Source organism: Helianthus annuus, chromosome 10 (genome assembly GCF_002127325.2).
Source record: "Helianthus annuus cultivar XRQ/B chromosome 10, HanXRQr2.0-SUNRISE, whole genome shotgun sequence".
Taxonomy (NCBI): Eukaryota; Viridiplantae; Streptophyta; class Magnoliopsida; order Asterales; family Asteraceae; genus Helianthus; species Helianthus annuus.
Genome location: NC_035442.2, coordinates 168149519 through 168168361, shown reverse-complemented (window position 1 = coordinate 168168361; position 18843 = coordinate 168149519). Strand labels below are relative to the sequence as shown.

The 18843-nt window shown below is 36.7% G+C and overlaps 1 protein-coding gene across 1 annotated transcript; it reads left to right on the top strand.

The window, feature by feature from the left end:
• The first annotated feature begins 5302 nt into the window (after positions 1-5302).
• Positions 5303-10799, top strand: LOC110886475 (protein Brevis radix-like 2). The gene is made up of 5 exons (XM_022134284.1): positions 5303-6081; positions 6195-6568; positions 8588-8723; positions 9378-9718; positions 10463-10799. Exons 1-5 carry the CDS (start codon positions 5962-5964, stop codon positions 10539-10541), a joined length of 1050 nt encoding a protein of 349 aa, XP_021989976.1. The 5' UTR covers positions 5303-5961; the 3' UTR covers positions 10542-10799.
• Positions 10800-18843: the final 8044 nt, after the last annotated feature.

Here is an 18843-nt window from a genome sequence, read left to right as displayed (position 1 = left end):
TAGACTGAAGTAGGAAAAAGTTGGTTATGTGGACCTAAGATTAGTAAACAACGGGTTATATGAAGCATAAAAAAGCATGAAAAGTGCTCACGACCGACAAAAGAATTATGCAAACCAAAGATGTAAGCTCTTAGGCGATGCTTGAGACATGGTAAGGGCATGTATACTTTATGGGTTATTGGGATTTTATTTGTCGCTCATAGAATTTTGCATACAACCCGTATTTGGCGAGCACCACTACTTATCTATGTTTAGTTTATTCATAGCTCAACGAAAGATAATCTGTCGAGCAATATATAAAGGTTCTAAACAGAAAGATAAATTAGTTATGTCATAAGACACGATAAAACAAGTGTGATTGTAATGGAAACATAATGAATGATCAATGTTACATAAAGGGAAGTGAGGACGAGATAAGAAATCCTTCCCTCCGTTATTCATGGTTTGACAGGTTTCGAGGACGAAACTTAATTTAAGGTGGGGAGAGTTGTAACATCCTGTTTTGTGAACCAATAAGATTATATTTAAAGTTTATATTTCATATATTGTTGAATGAGCGAGTAATAAGTAAAATGGTTGGTTAAAATGTGAGATACCTAGACGAACATTTGGTATTATAAGATACCTTTTAATTATAATAATAAATTATATTATATTTGACCTTACTCTGTTTTTAACGAAACTTAGGTTAAAATGTAGATAAAAATATGCACGTTCTAATGACATACTTGTCGTTTTATAAAACGTTATATTTTAAAAGTTATACGAGAAAAATGAGTGAAGCAGCTGAATTAATTATAAAATATAATAATAATAAAAATTCAAAGCTTAAGTAAGCTAGCTATCATGTCAATTGTCCCACATCAAACCAACGAATATAATTGAGTTGTTTGCCTTCTTTATAAATATAGAAAATATACTAGAGTTAGGATTATAAGTTTTTTTTGAACACTCTAGTATAGAGAATCCCGAGCATACGATACCCCGTTGGGTGTTGCTAGTAGTCGTTTTTGGAGCATGAGTAGGAGCTCGAATAGGGAGACTCTACATCAAATTGTTATAGATAGTTTTAAGGTATGTTCCCGTTTAAGTTTATTATTTATTATTTATTTATTTTTTAGTAGTTAGTATTAGTAGTATTATTATTTTTAGGTATAAGGGTTATTATTAGGGGTGGGTATAGGGTAGCCTAGCCTTAGTTAGGCATGGACTGATCACCCATGCTTAAACAAGACAATGTTAACCAATATCCAACCATGATAATAAGTAGTTAGATGTATCATAACCTAACCTAGGATTTCTTATGTATCAGGACCCAGAGATACTGTTTGATTAAACAAGACAGTGTTTGAATGTGACAACTCGGATTTCCAAGGTTCTTTTGTGCATATCGTTTCTACTTGTGATTCACTATACGTTGTAATTATGCATTCGTGATAAGATTTTCAATGAAAGTGTTTGTTATATTTTGATTGTGTACATATTAATTAATCGCACACTATGCACAAGACCGCACACCCTTTCACCTTTGTGGTTTTGGGATCGGCCCAAACACCCACCATTTGATAGTCACTGCACACGGCCCAAACGCAGCCCCAATGTTGGGCCCGGTCCGTGTTGCATGCGCATACACCCACAAGAGTCTTGTGTAATCCTCATAACTTACCAACACACAACACACACAAACCCTAGTTCCCTCCCCCCTTGAGATCGACGACAGCCTACTCCTTCGAAGCCCCCTCTCCTCACGCGAAGACTGCTTCTTGTTTCTAGCACACACCCATCCTTCAGTTAGTATACTTAACACTGATTTGTGAATATTCGGAGATTATGTGCTTAAATGTTAGTTTGTGTGTGATGATTATGGGATTCTTGATTTGAATAGTTGTGATATAATAAACTGATGCCTCAAACTGTGTATGGTGTACATTATTAATTGATGATCTAGGGAATGATAGACACTAGAATTGTTATGTGTTATGATCCGGATTCACGTATATGAAAACTTAAGTTCGAATATGATTGGGGAATGGTTGAAGAATCATTCGGGTGAGGATGTTTGTTTGATAATGATGACGATATGAGTAATTGTATGGTTAAGATCTTATGTGCGGATTAAATGTTAACTGGGATTCCGATGATTGATTGTTGATTATGATGCAACTGTTAGACAATGATTAGGGTTCTTGTGAATGCAATGTATAGCATATTTGATCTTGCAACCGTTTGGAAATAATTGGTGGATATGTTTACGGTAATTAAGGGAAGGGTTGACTAAGTCAGTCGCACACTATAGTGCTGATCGCACACCCTCGCTGCGATCGCACACCTTGTTTGGGCCGCACAAGACTCTCTTTGACGGGTCGCACAACTGGGCCAACTATGTTGGGCCATGAACTGGAAACTTGGTCGCACAAGTTAAAGCCGGTCGCACACCTAAGACCTGGTCGCACAACCCGGGTCCACTCGCACACTTTATGGGCCGCACCCCAACTAATGGGCCGACATTGTTTAGAATCGCACAAGTCTGATGGACCGCACACTTCTCTTATAATCACACACTTTGATAGAGTCGCACACCTTAGAGAGACATGTAACTATTTGGGCTTTATACATAATTGGGCCGCATTTCATAAATACGCATATTGGACTGTCAACTTGTTATGTGATGTTAGAAATAGTAACATGAATATGTATTTGGTTTAGATATTACTGTGAGTTATGCGATAATGTTTATTATCTGTCTGAGTATGTGATGTAATTGTATGTCAAAACTGATCATTGTGGTAACCATACTAGGACTTGATTGACTAAGTGTGAACAAGTAATTAGTCTTACTGAGCAAACCAAGGTGAGTTCACTACTCTCATTACAAGCATGCGTCCGGTTGGGACAATCAAACAGGCAAACAATCAAACAGACTTTCATAAACCCATATCCTCGTAGGGGATATGAGGCAGTTTTCATAAATGTTGATGTTGGATAATAAACTCACTTTCTATCACTTAAGTCCCATCATACTACCGAACTAGTTGCTTGGAGGGCAACGGGGTTATTAATTGATAGCGCTATTAGGTTTGGCACCCTCACGACGTACTTGGATAGGACGGGCGTGAACTAATAACTTTAAAATCATGACCAATGTTTAATAGAGCATTGGGGAAGGGCAAAAAGGAGCCGTCTGCGGTATCGAGTTATTATCAACATAACGTAAATCAAAACTTGGTAACAAACGGTTAACCACACTGTGAACTCGCCAGCTTTTTGCTGATACACTTTTCTGCATGCTTGCAGGCCCTTAGGTACACTGTCATGGAACTTGCTGTCTGGGAAGCTGGAGTGGTCATGGGTCGTGGCAACTGGAATGCTCCTTTGAAGTTACATTGTTTTAAACATTTTCGTTAAACTTATTGAATAAACTATTATGCTTCCGCTGAACATGTTTGGTTTTCTAAACAAATGTTTGAATTATACTATTCTTATTTAATGAAAAGTTCTATTTTACTTATGGTTCAATGTGATTAGTGGCTAGATCCTGGTACGTCACGCGCCTCGCGGGGGTTTCTGCTTGTGGTATTTTTGGGGGTGTGACAATAAAGACCTTGAAAACACTCTAACACTGCTTTCTCCCAAACTCTGGACGACTTTACTATAAAGGGCACTCGCCAAAGTATCTTGAGCCTTTGGAGGGGCGGTGTCCTTATTAGCGAACTCGCCAAGATCAAGATCGGGAAGGGACCCGTGCAAGCTACTGAGCGCACACCCATAATCGGCGTCTAACCATCAATACCACTGTCCCGCAGAATATGGTCCTGTAAACTCCAGGATTGTGCTCTCGCGACCACGAAAGCGTATGCTGATACATCTTCCTCCGAATATAGGCCTAAACCCCCAAAACGAATCCGTGAAGTGTCTATCAGCAACTTTCCGCAAACATTGCTTAACGTTAACGTCGACACTTCCATCAGAGTTACCAAGCTCAAGAGAGCCTTCCTCGGGCCTGATTCCCCCTCCAAGGTTTGGTTGAAAAGGGATATGATGAGTTCAGTGAACCCAAACCCGATCCCATCTCCCCAAGCTGCTAGGACCCGTTGAATACTACGACATTGCAAGGACTTCCTATCTGTTGGAGGGCCTGAACACCCGCAAGGTGCAACGCGGTAATAACAAAAGTTTAACCCACGCCTCAACAGACTCTTGCATAGCGGCCACCTTGCACAACGCAACAGTTAAGGCTTGAGCAAACGCCATGCGACAACTAAGAGGGATACTCTTAATTGTCTTGATGAGGAAAGAGAAGACTCGGTCAATGAGGGCCACGTCCATAACCACTTCCCCAGAGGAAACAACCTCAACCCCCTCACTAGTTGTGTGAGTCCTAAGAATCCCCAGAATGAAATCTTCCGCAACCCCCGTGCTTAACTTGAACCGGGTCAATATATCTGCATGATGGCAAGCCCGACTTAGGCATAAAGAGACATACATTCCCCACACAACCATTGGCTGGAAACCTTCAGCGCATCCCCAACATCAACAAACAGATCCAAATTCGTGGAAATCGTCTTTCCTAAGGCCATCTTCCAATCTTCCGAACGTAGGTGGTCCCGCTTAATATGTGCCAACAACCTTTGGAACCCCTTGGACCAGACCCTACCATCATGACAACAATGAAAATTCCTAAAGAGGCATGGCCAAACCCCTTTGAAGACGCTAGTACCTACCTCCACAGTAGAGGCGCCACAATCCACTCGAGCCATAATCCTCTTTGAATTGAAGATAACAACGAAACAAAATTTTGATTAGGGTTTACTCACCTTTTGCATAAATTATTGCTGCAAACTGATAAAAGTGGGTACAATAAGACGGTTGGGCTGGATATAAGAAGAGGATAAAGAGACAAGTAATTTACTATGTGTTTGTTTTGTAATTTAAAAAAAGAGTAGTAATAAACACACACTCTTATCAGGATCTATTTTTTTAAATGTTAATAACTATAAAACTTAATTACAAAGAGTATTGTGAAAAATATATTTGAAGCTAAAACGATGTAAAGTTCATAAAAGTCAACGACTTAACGGTAAAGCAAACCCCTATAACCTTTTCTTAAGTTTAAAAACACACTAAACAAAAAATAATCATGTTTCTTATAACTTACCATATGTGATATGTCATATGTCAAGTCATTTTCTCATTAATTCTTTAACTTAAAAGTCAAAAATTTAAAAGAAGCTACAACCCGGTCCACGGTCTGATCTGAAAACCAACTAGTAACAATAACACTCCGGTTCAAAACTTTGACAATTTCACCGGTTCTTGACCGTACACCGATCGAAAGTACACTAGTTATTCTCAAAGTCGCTATACACACACACACAGTAGCAGCCATAAAAAGTACCACTGGTACCGGTAGCATTCCCACAACCACCACTCTCACTACCACTACCACTACCACTAACGGCGTTACATTCCAACCGTCGGCCATCATTCCGCCACCGGTACGGCCGTTATGTAAGTTAGGGTGGCACACATCACATAATAACCTCATTCTCTCTCCTCCATTCTCCTCCACACAGATATTAATGCACAACCGTATATGATTTATGTGTGTGTGTGTGTGTGTTGTTGATCAGTATCTGGTTAGGTTTTCCGTAATAACTTTGAAGTTTGAGCAACTTTATGTGATTCGTTGCTTGCATCTTCATCAACGTTACCGTTTATGTAACGGTTTGTTTATTTACTTGTACGCGTAAACCGCTTGAATTTGAATCTATGATTTGTTTACTTTAAGTTTTCTCCGATCCGGTTGTTGTGATGGAAACGGTTGCATTTGTAAGCGGTGTGTTCGATTTGGAGGTTTAATTGCTCCAAATTGGATTGCATCTGATCTGATTTTGAAGACTTGTTTGAAGATTTGTTTGAAGATTTGGAACACAGTGTTGAGATCGGGCGTTAGAGTTTGATATGTTGACTTGTATTGCTTGTTCGAAGCAGCGGACCGGTGGATCTCTTCACGAACAGGAAGAAGATGATACTGCCGTTACGCCTCGCACTAATACAGCCATTAAAGCTCTCACACTTCAGGTTATAGCGCCGTTATTGTCATATTGTTGATGAATTGTGATGAACTGATGATTTATGATTGATGATTTGATTAGGTCCTTATTTAAATGTGTGTTGTTAATTGTTTGTTTTAGATCAAGGATATTGCAGTGAAGGCATCTGGAGCTTATAAGAACTGCAAGCCTTGTTCCGGATCGTCGGATCATAACCGGACGAATGGTGATTATGCGGATTCTGAAGCAGGTTCAGGTTCCGGTAGATTTAACTGCGGGTATCAGAGAACTTGTAATTCTACACCTAGGGTTTGGGGGAAGGAAATGGAGGCCAGATTGAAGGGGCTTTCGAGTGGTGGGAGCACTCCGGCATCGTATAGTGACCGAATTGAATCGATTAAGTTCGTTGAGGAAGATGAGGTTAAAGAATGGGTTGCTCAGGTTGAACCAGGGGTTCTCATCACGTTTCATTCGTTGCCTCAAGGAGGAAACGATCTGAAACGAATACGATTCAGGTATTGATTCTGGTTAAATATGAATTCAAATTATAGTTTTAGCTTTTGATATGTTAGTAATGCTTATTTGCTGTTGTTAAAGTCAAATTTCAAGTTGCATGTGAATTGGACAATAAGTGGCATAATGCCTCAAATTATGGAAGTGGCCCCCGATTGGGTGTGGGTTAACATCAGCAATACCACTTAGCTCTTTTCACATAATGAAAACAGATTATAATGAAGACAGATCTAACTATTGTAAAGGCAATATACAGTCAACAAATCCTCAACTCTTTGTGGGTCCATCACATCCTTTGTTTAGACCATAAGTTGTTGGTTTGAAATCACTCAAGGGTTTCAAACTTTCAATAATATGCTTATGCACTAAAAGAATAAAGTGGAGATGTGTAAAAGTAATGAAGAGGATACCCACAAAATAGACAATAAGAAACAAGGGGAATAGTATAAACTAATCAAAGCTATGTTTGGAGGCAAGATACAATAATAAGTCCCTCACGCGTTGCGGGTCTATTATATTAGGTTAGAGCATAATGTTTTTGTTTGTTTCAGTTATGTAACTTTTTCTTTTTGAGTCTTGTTTGTTTCTCTATATTATGCGGAATGGAATAAAGATGTGATCGTGGGACCATCTATTTGATGGACCAAAACGTAGATGAGACCCACAGGCCACAACTTAGATAATTGACTGATTAAAATGCGATAAACTGATGTTATTTGTTAGTGTAGCTCTTAGGGGTTGGTACATACTACATAATATATTGATTGTGGAACAAATACATGCTTTTTGTTTTCTGCTGTTAGCATCACATGGTGAACCCCATTTTATCCTAAAGAGTGATCCCACAATGGAATATGTGATGATTCAGGTGCAATAAAATAACCTTTTTAAAGCATGTGTAGCAGGAAATACCACTATGCAATATGAATTATGAAGTTCGTGTTGCACGGGAAAATTGTCTCTTGTAGATGTGCATGTGGTGCTACCTACCATGCATCCCCTTATTGTTAGACAGTGATTGAGACTTTATTCTCTGGATTATGAACTGAGGGGACCCCTCAGTTCCTGCAGTAGTTCCCCATAATTGGTATAATAATATCGTGGTCCAAATAATGCAATGGGGGTCCTTTCAAGTTTCATTTCGGATCTAATGTTCGTTTTTAACTTTCATCCAAAAATGAAATTGGCCTAATTTGAACTGTTGTCCTTGAAAACCTAGGGGACCATCTTGTATTTTAAAACTTTAGGTTATGACTTGCGTGTGTGTTTTTTTTTCTTTTTTTTAGATGCTTTTTGAGAAATTTGAATTATGTCGACAAGAGACAAGTTTCTAATTTGGTAAACAACACTTCCCTTGGTTAATTAGCTAAAAAGACTGTTTATGACTTGTAAAATAGTGACCATAACATAAAGGAGGAGCCTTTAGATTGCATGTGAATAATAATATTAGGGTAAATTACTTTTTGAGTCCCTATGTTTTAGTAGTTTTAACTAGTTGAGTCCAAAAGTAAAAAGTTTAACGACCTGAGTCCCTATAAGCATTTTCTTTAACCATTTGAGTCCTTTTGAGTCCAAATTTTAACCTTTTGAGTCCAATTTTTTGGACTCAAACCGTCATAAAATGAACAAAATTGGACTCAAAACGTTATAAAATAAATGGCTAGGGACTCAGGGGGTTAAACTTTTTGATTTTGGACTCAAGTGGTTAAAACCACTAAAACACAGGGACTCAAAAAGTAATTTACTCATAATATTATTATAAGATAGTAAGATTTGTATGATGACTTCTAAATGCATGATTGAAAATCAACTCGCACTGTACGCATATATTAGTCAGTTATATCCATTAATCCTAATATTTTTTATGCTATTATACTTCCCCTTTTTTTCTACTTAAAACGTGTTTAACTGAAGATATTGACACACGTTAACTTCTGGTGAAGCGTATTAGTACTATCGTTATTAGTTATTGCTGAATTAGATTCTGATTTTTATCACATTATATGGTGTTGTTATACAAGTCGTGAAATGTTCAACAAAAGGCAAGCTCAAAGGTGGTGGGCTGAGAACTCTGACAAGGTTATGGAGTTATATAACGTTCAGCGTTGCAATCATCAAGGTGTACCGGTACCCGCTCCACCAAAAGCTGAAGATGAGGTTAGCCTTCATATCTGCTTTTATTTGTCTGATTGTGGGTAACCCGTAAACATTTGCATTTTAAAACCGGTTATGTGATATTATTTAATCAGCTGTAGTATTTGGAGGTGCTTTTGAGTTGTAACAATCAACTATTTTAGTGTTTGACAAGTTTTAATCTAAGAAGTTAATAGATAAAATGGCTAAAATGACGTTCTGATATATTATTAAAATACTGAAAGTTATGAATTGATAAAAATATTTATCTATTGTATTCCTGATATTTTTTATAGATATTTATTAATGTATGTCCTTAAAATCTTCCTTGTCTATAATTATGTGCTTTTGAGTTGTAATAATAGCTGTTTAGTGTTTGACAAAATTTACTTTAAGAAGTTAATAAATAAAATGGCCAAAAATGACATTCTTATATATTAATAAAATTTATTTGAATTTAAAATCCGATAATTCTTTTATTAACTACAATGTTAATATATTTTAAATGCTTTTAAAAACATTTATCGTCTATAATTTTATGATCAATCCTTTACTATTTACAATATGAAATGTGGTTAAAAGTTGTATATACTATATAATTTAGGTAAATGAGGGGTAGATTAGTAATTTAGCCTTTTATTACGATAATCATATAATTAGTTTTTATGATCCCCTCAGAGCTCAAAAATCAGATCTTTTGAGAACAGCCCAGTGACACCACCACTTAGCAAGGAACCGCCACCTAGGAATTTCTACCCAAAACAAACCTCTAACGTCTCTACCGGGCCTGCATCAACGCCTGCACTGTCGAGCATAAGTGGGGCCAAAACTGAAACATCATCATTGGCTTCTGCAAGGAGTAGTTCATCCAGAGAGGGTGATGATCACTCTGGAGAGCTTTCTATGAGCAACGCGAGTGATGTGGAAACCGAATGGGTCGAGCAAGACGAGCCAGGCGTCTACATCACCATCAGAGCACTGCCAGGTGGCAACCGTGAGCTCAGGCGTGTTCGATTCAGGTAAAATTAATGTTACACTAAGCCACTAAGGCCACAAAAACTTCAAAGTATCACTTTATATTCTTTTTCAATTTTGTCGAGTCCGGGTGAAACTGGCCAGGAATGTGTAAAATGACAAAAATGCCCCTATAACGTGTCGACATTTCATCAACGGTATTTACGTCCTTTTGAATCTTGAGAGCATTTTCTTCATCCAAAAAGTTTTTGTATCAATATTGTTTCGTTATAGTAAATTAGTAATTCTGGCTAAAAGCCTAAAACTTTGTTGGAAAAGTGTAAAATGACTAAAATGCCCCTGCCCAAGAAAATATGTTTTCTAGTAATACCAAGCTGTTACTAGAAGTTTTAGACTATAACACGTTGCTACTTCATCAAGAGTATTTACATCCCTCTGAATTTTTAGGGCATTTTCGTCATCAGGCAAGCTTTTACCCTCAATTGTGTATCATTTTTACCAATTTAGGATAAAGATTTGCTTTAAGTTTGTAAAATGTTGTGTTCTTTTTTTTCTTTTTTTTTTGTACTTTGCAAACATTTTTTTTTTTACGTATAACAAGTTTGCCACCTCATCAAGAGTAGTGTTTATGTCCTTTTGATGTTTGGAGGGCATTTTCGTCTCCGACAAGTTTTGGCTGGAACTTGTATAAATGAAACCAAATTGAAATTTTGTTTTGATATTTAAATATGTTTTGAGCACTAGAGTGGAATACGGATGTATGATTTTGTTTTCAATTTACTGTGCAGTCGAGAAAAGTTTGGCGAAACGAACGCAAGGGTGTGGTGGGAACAAAACAGAGCCAGAATTCAAGAGCAGTATTTGTGATAGATAATAAGCCTTAGCCAGTCTTTGTTTGGAGACGATTCTTGTTTTCTCTAGGCCGTGTATCTTCAATTCGACAATTTCAATTTTTGTGGTGACTGTTTTTCTTTTCCAGAGATGTGGCGACATCTTGGGTCAGGGCGCGTCACCATTCATTTGAAAATCATAGTGAAGTATGTGTTGGAATTTAAGCTTATATTATATCATTTCCGGTAACGCTTAATTTGGACATTTTCTAATAAGATATACGTGTTAACTTGCCATTTTATCTTCAAAAGTTAAACCTTGAAGCGGGGATCCTTTTGAGTATGGTTTGTTATATGGGTGTTCATTATCCGAATAACTTGAAAACCGACCGATGAACCTCCTGATGGGCACTACGGTACTACGGTTTGGTTTCATTTCTTTTCTCGAGTTCCCCTTGTCTATTGGTTGTTTGGATTTGGGCCATCTCAGCCCAATCAATATCATAAATCGTATTTTCAGCCCACAAATGGTTTTAACCCAATAGAGCTTGTAGTTCAAACTTCAAAGGGTGATGTCTATATATAGTAAATTGTATCCGTGCTTCTTCATGTCAACCGTTCAAACGCAAATAACAACCGGTTTGATTCAATCTTATCCCGGGTCAGGGACTGGTTTAACAATTAGCTCATTTTCAGTAAGAATTATAACCAGTTCAACCTCAAAAATGGTTAAATACGAACTGGACTAAAATGGCCAGAAATCAGTCCAAAAAGTCTATTATTTACGCCCAGTGTTGTAGTCGGGATTTTAACTAGTGATTAATCGGAATTAATTGAAATTAATCGGTGGCTAGTCGGGATTTTAACAACCATGTTTACGCCTTTGCTTTTTTCGTTTTTATCTTCTTTTTTTCCATGGCTCAGTTCTATCATGTATGTAATTTATAAAGAACGATATGATTACATAAAAGTTTTATTGGTCTACTATATTTTTTTAATTTTCTATTTTTTACAAAAGCAAATTTTGTAGGAGATAATAGACTGAATAAAAAAGACCAACCCGTCTGAGACCGGTATACTCCAAAAAAAAGCTCTCTTTTTTTTAGATTAGAGACACGATCTGTTTTGTACTTTATATCGTCCAAAAAACGGATTAAAGCCACCTTCTGTGCTTCTCCTAAATTATGAGCTACCTGTTGGGCTTGTTGGGCCCAATATAATTTTGGGTATCTTCACCATATATGTGACTATGTGTTTCACATTGTTATATTAACTTTGGATTAGAAAATATGTTTTCTTAGTTTTTGAACTTTGCAGAATGGTGGGCCATAAGGCCCACAAGGTCTGTACGGATATTCTTCGTCTAATAGCACTTTCATTTGTTTTTTAAGCTTTTTGCAAATATACAGAACAAGTGCATATAAATTTTGATTGTTTTTAGTGATTGGAGGTGTAGCCTTTCGGTTAGAGGGTTATATACACTTTATATATATATATATATATATATAAAGATATATATTTACTTTTTCCTTCTAACTGTTGGAAATTGAAAATTTTAACATACAGTGTAAAAACTCACGTTTTCATCCAACACGCGTGTTTGCCTCGTAAAAACATGTTACATAACAAATTTTAGCCGGCGAAATTTGAAAGTTTCGGGCTTTAACTGGTGTTTCCCCAAATAAACCTATTTACACACCAAATTCTAGCGATTTTCGAATTCTGGTACGTGGACCCGCCCTTGTTTCCGCCATTTCCATGATTGATCACTCGAACATTTTTGATTAAATTCATGGGCGGGCATGTGATGTAAAGCAAAAGTGATGATCTTTTTAAGAGGTTTGTTTTGTTGTTTTTGGTATTCTTCTTCTATTCCATGAGAATTGTTATTTATCGGGATTGCAAAAACTCTTGTCTTGACACAAGTTTTATTCTCATGACTCACAAAAGAAAAAAAAGCATCTCATCTCTTTCATGGGTCTTAAAAGAATGAGAATTGAAGGGCCACCAAAAGAATCTAATTGTCTTTTTTTATAAATGTTTAATTAATCCCCATGTTCTTTGATGCATGGTCTTTATCAGCTGCACAACTGATCACAATCCCTTTACTTTTTCGGATTCTTTGTGTAGATTTGTTTGCTTTTATTGCTATGAATTTTGAATTATTCACTAGCGGTTATATAATTGAGATACTGATAAACCGAACTATAACCATAACCGTTTAAAACCGGACCATATTTTACATAATTGGTTTTAAACCATATCCGAATGAGGTTTTCAGTTCGCCTTTAGGTATCAAAAATCTCAATTCGGTAAACCCGAATTTGTTTAGAACATTTGATTCATCCCAATATATAGTTATATGTAAGCCCATCTTTGTAGCCCATATTTCTAAACCGAGGAAATCAAACCGAACACCAAACTAATGAACACCCGGTGACATCCCTATAATTCACCTTTACATCTTAGATTGTGGCATCCACGATAGTGCCTTAGCGGGAAAGAGGTGGAGTCTAGTGTGCAAGTTTAGGGATCAAACCCTGGCATCACTTAATTTACTCTGAGACGCGTGATTTACCTCCCTCATGTTGACCATGAACCGACCGTTGAATGGTGGTGTACACCACTTATTACTAAAAAACGGACATTGGTAACAATCTAAATTCGTTGTTAATCAGACAAAAATACATTGGTAATTGTTATCAGGATCTAAATTCACGTGAGGGGCAGTTCCAGACCCTTCGTTAAATCTGTCACTAATTTTGTGACGGACTTGCGCAGGAAGAAATACGTCTCAAAATTACTGACTAAAATTGTGATGGACGCAACGATAGAATTAGATTATGTTGGTAATTTGAGAAGAAACTCGTCGAAGCTAAAAACCTAAATAAAAACTAAAAATTATAATTTTGTGTTACAGTTGGTAAATAAAATCAAAAGGTAAAAAAATAATATATGATAAGGTCACAAATTCAGAAATGGATAGCATAATTGCTAATAGTATCCGTCACGAAATATTAGACACATTGTAATTAGTCATGGTAGAGAGTTATAAAGATATCTACACGTAAAAATACCTCTTGTAATACCCACTTTTAGAATACAATCACAATTACCAAACGTTTCTTTGGTCTTGGCTAGGGGTGCAAACGATCCGAGCCGAGCCCGAGCTTTACCAGGCTCGAGCTTGAGCTCGATTAACTTATGAGAGCTCGAGCTCGGCTCGATTCGAGCTTTGTTTTCAAGGCTCGAGCTCGGCTCGCTGGTATTTTCTCAAGCTCGGCTCGGGCTCGGCTCGTTTATTATCTGTTAATTAATATATTAAATGAAAAAATTATAAATAATAGGCTTTTCAGGCTCGTGAGCTTGATAAGTGAAGCTCGGGCTCGAGCTTGTTTACTAAATAAGCTTATTTTTAGATTCAGGGTCGGCTCGTAAACAAGTTTAAATAAGATCGGCTCGGTTACACTAAAGCTCGATAAGGCTCGACGAGCCTCACGAGCTTCACATGCCAGGCTTGAGCTCGGGCTCGATAAACAAATGAGCTTTTATTTTAGGCTCAAGCTCGGCTCGGGCTTGATAAGGCTCGGCTTGTTTCGAGTTTTTCTCGAGCCGATCTCGAATAGCTCGCGAGCCGCTCGGCTCGTTTGCACCCCTTAACGCTGAGATTATTTATGATTATGAACGATTTTGTTTGTTGCAAAAGACTTTCACAATAGTTTTGCGTCAATTAAGGCCGTCGCAAGTAGTCTTTGTGCTGTGTTCTGAGGATACATTTAATTAGTTTTTATTTAGTGATTACTTAAAGTTAATTGTTAAAAAGAGAAAAAAACAGGGTGTAAAGTTACCTTTTATATTATGGGATTTGTACTTTTATTAGTGTAAGTGGGTTGAGGAATGGTGTTAAGGTAATTAATCAGACATGACATCACAGAGGTAGATTTAATGAGAGGGGATTGCATAAAGTTGTCACTTGTTTTTGTTATGAAGTGGGTCAATTTTTCCAAGTGGCTATTCAAGATTTCATTATGGTACGCATGTATGGAAAATTGTATTAACCGGGTTATATTGGGAACGATCCGTATTGTAAGTTTAGTTATGAGCTAATAGACTGAACAATTTTGAGCTGAAATAACTAAAAAACTATGTTGGTGAATGGTGGATTATATTTTGTGTATTGAATAACTGAATACAGATCTCTTAATCATATAAAGAGATTACAATCTAAAAGATAATGATAAAACTAATGATAATGATAACTAAAACCTCATTAATATCCTTTTTAACGACAGATTTGAATCACTTATGGACCATTGTAGTATTATTGTGCCTTTAGCGGAACCGCCCGATCATATCCATCTCAACTAAGATATAATGCCTGTACACCAATTCAGGAGGGAAACCTAATCTGGGAAAAACGTCTTTGTAAGAATCGAACCCATAACCTCATGTTCTCTAAGCCTTATCTTACCTATAAGATGTTAGTAGGCTATAATGCCATGGGCACCTCATTCAAAATAGAGATAGACTCGCCAACACAACAACCGATCCAATCTTACTTCTAGATCAAACGCCTTTGTTTTATGTTTTTAGGGCACGTTGAATAAGTGGTGGGTAATGAGTTAGAGATTAACACATCAAAAGTAGAGTGTGTATTATATATAAATATAAAAAATATATGTGTGTAATGGCATATTAGGTAAATTAATTATAGAAAAAGAGTGGAGAAGCCACGAGTGGAATGATTATATTCCCACTGACGATAAGTCCTAGATCCCCCACCCCCATGCACACGGACACACATGTATTTGTATATATATGTAAAAAGGTACGGAATGCTGCATGCGCAACACATTACTTGTGTTTTAAGGTTACTTAAATTCGAGTACATTACAATACGCCTCCTTTTTTTATTTGTACTACCATCTTTATGCTTTTCAGTTTTCTCACTAAACCGGTTTATGCATACATGATTCATACACTTTAAATACTCAAGTTGAATAGTGATCATACTCAAGTTGAATAGTGATCACAAGATAAATGTTATATGTTTTCTTTCCCATTAAAGAATAATCTTAGGTGGGTTGATGGGTACTAGCTAGGTAGGGTTTATTACATAAATATACGTCTTCTTTTTGTAAAAAAAAGAATATTATAAATGATTGTTAATTACGACAATGACAAATTAACTGAAAGCATGTTACTTACAACTAAAAAGATATTGCATCTTAAATTAATAAATCCAATGTCCAAAGGGTAAAATTAAGTTATTTTTTTGTGTGATTAACCCTAATAGATAAAATACTATAGTACTTTAATATATTTACAAAAAAATGTTACTTTTTGGTGAATGGTAGTTAATTTATTAAATGTGTTTAGATGTGAGATTAACAAAAAGAATTGTCTTGTTTTAGTGGTAGGGGTTAGCTTAGTGTTTGCCTTGCGAAGTATATGAATGTTTGATACAAAATTAATTTTAAGTAATGAACCGTGACACACTCAGAAGCACTTATACAACATATGAGATATATACAAGAAAAAAATAAAGTCTTAAAAGAAAAACTATTTAATATAAGTTTGATTGTATCATGACATTTTTTAAAGGCAATTGAATCATGACATTTGATTTTATGGTTTTTGTTGTTATATATAGCAATTATATGTAGTTATCTCCATTTCTGGTAACAATTTTAGCCTTATCAAAGTGTTTAAATTCAAGGTGATACAAATTAATCCCTAGAGAATACTTGATCAAAATTAAGAAAAATGTTTATATCATACTAATAAGCTATTTGTTATTGATGATGAACACCTTAAATTCTAGAGAATTGAGGATTAACATTTTAAGGCCCAACTTATACTCAAGATAACTTTAACTCAATAAGTATCTTATGACAATAGATAAAGTTTGAATTCAAATGCCAAGAATCACCAAGGGAAAGGAGTAATTATAAATACACCTTAAATCAATGAAGTATGCACCCGATATTTGGATTCAATAGAAGATCAAAGAGGGGGATAGGATCCCAACTCCCAAATAACTTGAGATATGCATAACGCAGGCCCGATTTCACGGAGCTCTCTTAAACTGAACGAGTTGAGTTCGAGCTCAGCTGGACTCATTTACACTATAAAACTCATCAGTAGTCGAAGACACAATTCTAAGTAGGAGTTAGGGACGAACTCAGAATTTTATACAAATGACACAATATTAGGTGACCCGGGGCGGTCAAGTTATACAAATGTATAACGCGTGATGGCCATATTATTCCCACCGCCGGCATAAAGTTCCACGCGTGATACATTAACGCACTTCCGTTTTCGTTAATTTTTCCACGCCGTGATGGTTTTTTTTGTGAGGGTATTTGTTGGTTGGGGGGAAATTGTTGGGTGTGGTGATGAGTGATGACCCCCCCCCCCCCCCCCCCACTAAAAAAGGTTGTGAGTGATGGAAAAATGGTCGATGACATGACGGAACTTGATTGGTGCTTGTGAGTGATAGATTCTATCACTAGTGAACCACCCCTAGTCCCCTTATAAGCAAAAATATACAAAAATAACAATATACGTTTTCAAAAGTAACGAACCCCAACTTTTTAGTTCCGAAGTGAACGTCACCTGTAATAGTGACCTCCATATTCTTAAGGGTATTTTCACTATTTTGTGCAGTTTTTAAATTTCTTTTTTATCTTAAGGGTATTTTCACTATTTTGTGCAGTTTTTAAATTTCTTTTTTAAATATGTCATTTTCTCACATACAATTATTTCCAATGTTTGACCACGCTTATCTACATGTAAAGAACTAGGAATGCGTTTAAAAAAATTGCATTTTGTTTAGAAAAAAATTAAAAAGTTTAAACGGATCACTTTTTAATATTAAACGATTTACACCCACAAACAATTAATCTTGTAATCAATGCGCTTAACAAACAATCACAGACTCATGACTTTTTACTCATGTATAAAAAACCAGTACTAATACCAGACGATACACTCTTTGTTTAGCATTTGGTTCCTCAATGCTTCTAAATATATACCTTCTCCTGTAAGGGGACCCGGGTGGAAGAGTTTTTCCCCGTGATGATGATATATAACTCGTTATATACCACCGACACTCAAAATGAAAACGCGTTTTATATATCACGCATGATGTGGTATTGGGTGGTGAGGAAAATTGTTGGCTGTGAGGGAAAATTGTTGGGTGTGGTGAGTGATATGCATTTCCACTAAAATTCATCCATAGTGATGGAATAATGCTTTATGACATGGCGGAACTTGATTGGAAGCTGTGAGTGAGTGATGAGTGATGACCACCCCTACTCCCTAATGGGTTTCGTTAGTTGATTATTTGTTTGCCTTTTGATCTATCCACCAGGATCGGATAGACCATAGGCGCTTGGTAAACGGTGTGTGTCTGTATCCCACCCTTCTCTAACCCATGGAATTTTACCGTGTATGGTTATTAGGGGGCGTTTGGTTCGCATGAATTTAATGAAATTTAAGGGAATTGCAATTTGAATTCCATTTCTTAAGATGTTTGGTTCACAGAATTTGATGGAATTGGAATCCCAATTCCAATCTTCATGTGTTTGGTTGACATTGGAATTGGAATTAGGCATGAATTCCTTCAAATTCCTTCCTATATGTGAAGGAATTAAAGTAAATTCATTGGAATCTTCAACCTTTCGACCCGAACCGTTTCAACCCGTACCTTTTCGACCCATACTGGTTTCGATCTGAAACGTTTAATAGTTTCGACCAGTACCGTTTCGACCCGTACCATTTCGAATCGAACCGTTTCGACGCGAACCATTTTGACATGTACCATTTCGACCCGTATCGTTTCGACCCGTACCGTTTCGAATCGAACTGTTTCGACGCGTAACGTTTCGACCCGAACCGTTTCGACCCGTACCGTTTCCCGTACCGTTTTGACGCGAAGCGTTTCGACACGTACCGTTTCGACGCGAACCGTTTCGAACCGAACCGTTTCGACCCGAACTGGTGGTTGCGGGTGTCGGGGTGATGGATTCCAATTCATTTGACAACCAAACACAACAAAAATGTAATTGAGATTCCAATTCCAACAATTTCCAATTCCAATTGGAATGTTTAAGTTCCAAATCCAATTCCTTCAAATTCTAATTCCTATACAAATTCCAATTCCAATTTCAAATCATTCCGCGAACCAAACGCACCCTTATTCTTGTTACTTGATTATGTATTTAAAATTACTTTTTGAAATCAATGCTAAACAATAATATTTAGTCCCAAGCTGCAAGTATGTTAGAGATTGGAAAGTCGAAATAGAGTAGTAGTAGGGTAAAGTAAACATACCT

Coding starts and splice junctions, on each gene's coding strand:
- LOC110886475 (XM_022134284.1), top strand. CDS start 5,962: ATGTTGACTTGTATTGCTTGTTCGAAGCAGCGGACCGGTGGATCTCTT. Junction 6,082..6,194: donor TTAAAGCTCTCACACTTCAG/GTTATAGCGCCG, acceptor TGTTTGTTTTAG/ATCAAGGATATTGCAGTGAA. Junction 6,569..8,587: donor CTGAAACGAATACGATTCAG/GTATTGATTCTG, acceptor TTGTTATACAAG/TCGTGAAATGTTCAACAAAA.